Raw genomic sequence first — 405 nt, 5'->3', positions numbered from 1 at the left:
TCATTGGCGACGGCGTGGGGTATACGGCCGCTGTCTTGCTGCTGCTGCTGCTGCTGCTGCTGCTGCTGCATCCGCTGCCGCTGCAGCACGTTATGCCTTTGCAGCATTTGCTGCTGCTGCAGCACCTGGTGCTGCTGCTGCAACGTCTGTTGGTGTCGCTGTAGCATCTGCTGTTGCTGCTGCAGCATCTGCTGCTGCTGCTGCTGCTGCTGCTGCTGCAGTCTGTCTCCACCCTGCCGAAGGGCCTCTGGGGATGGGGGGGAGGAGTAAACATAAGCCTGGTGCTGCTGCATAATCCCTGCATGCACCTGCTGGTGCTGCTGCTGCTGCTGCTGCTGCTGCTGCTGCTTCTGCTGCTGCTGCTGCTGCAGCAGCAGCAAATTCTGCTGCGCTGGCCGCAGCAAA

The 405-nt window shown here is 61.5% G+C and overlaps 1 protein-coding gene across 1 annotated transcript in view; it reads right to left on the bottom strand.

Annotated features, from left to right (window-relative positions):
• Positions 1-405, bottom strand: part of EMH_0021490 (tubulin-tyrosine ligase family protein, putative) — a gene marked incomplete at both ends in the record, with an annotated part of 1722 nt that overhangs the window by 340 nt on the left and 977 nt on the right. The window contains one exon of the mRNA XM_013501784.1: positions 3-405. Coding sequence (XP_013357238.1) covers positions 3-405 — 403 coding nt within the window. The remainder of the gene's footprint in view (positions 1-2) is intronic.

The sequence above is a fragment of the Eimeria mitis genome, genomic scaffold, assembly GCF_000499745.2.
Source record: "Eimeria mitis Houghton genomic scaffold, Emh_scaff758, whole genome shotgun sequence".
NCBI lineage: Eukaryota > Apicomplexa > Conoidasida > Eucoccidiorida > Eimeriidae > Eimeria > Eimeria mitis.
Note: the sequence above shows the minus strand (reverse complement) of the source record. Positions and strands in the feature narration are given on the sequence as shown.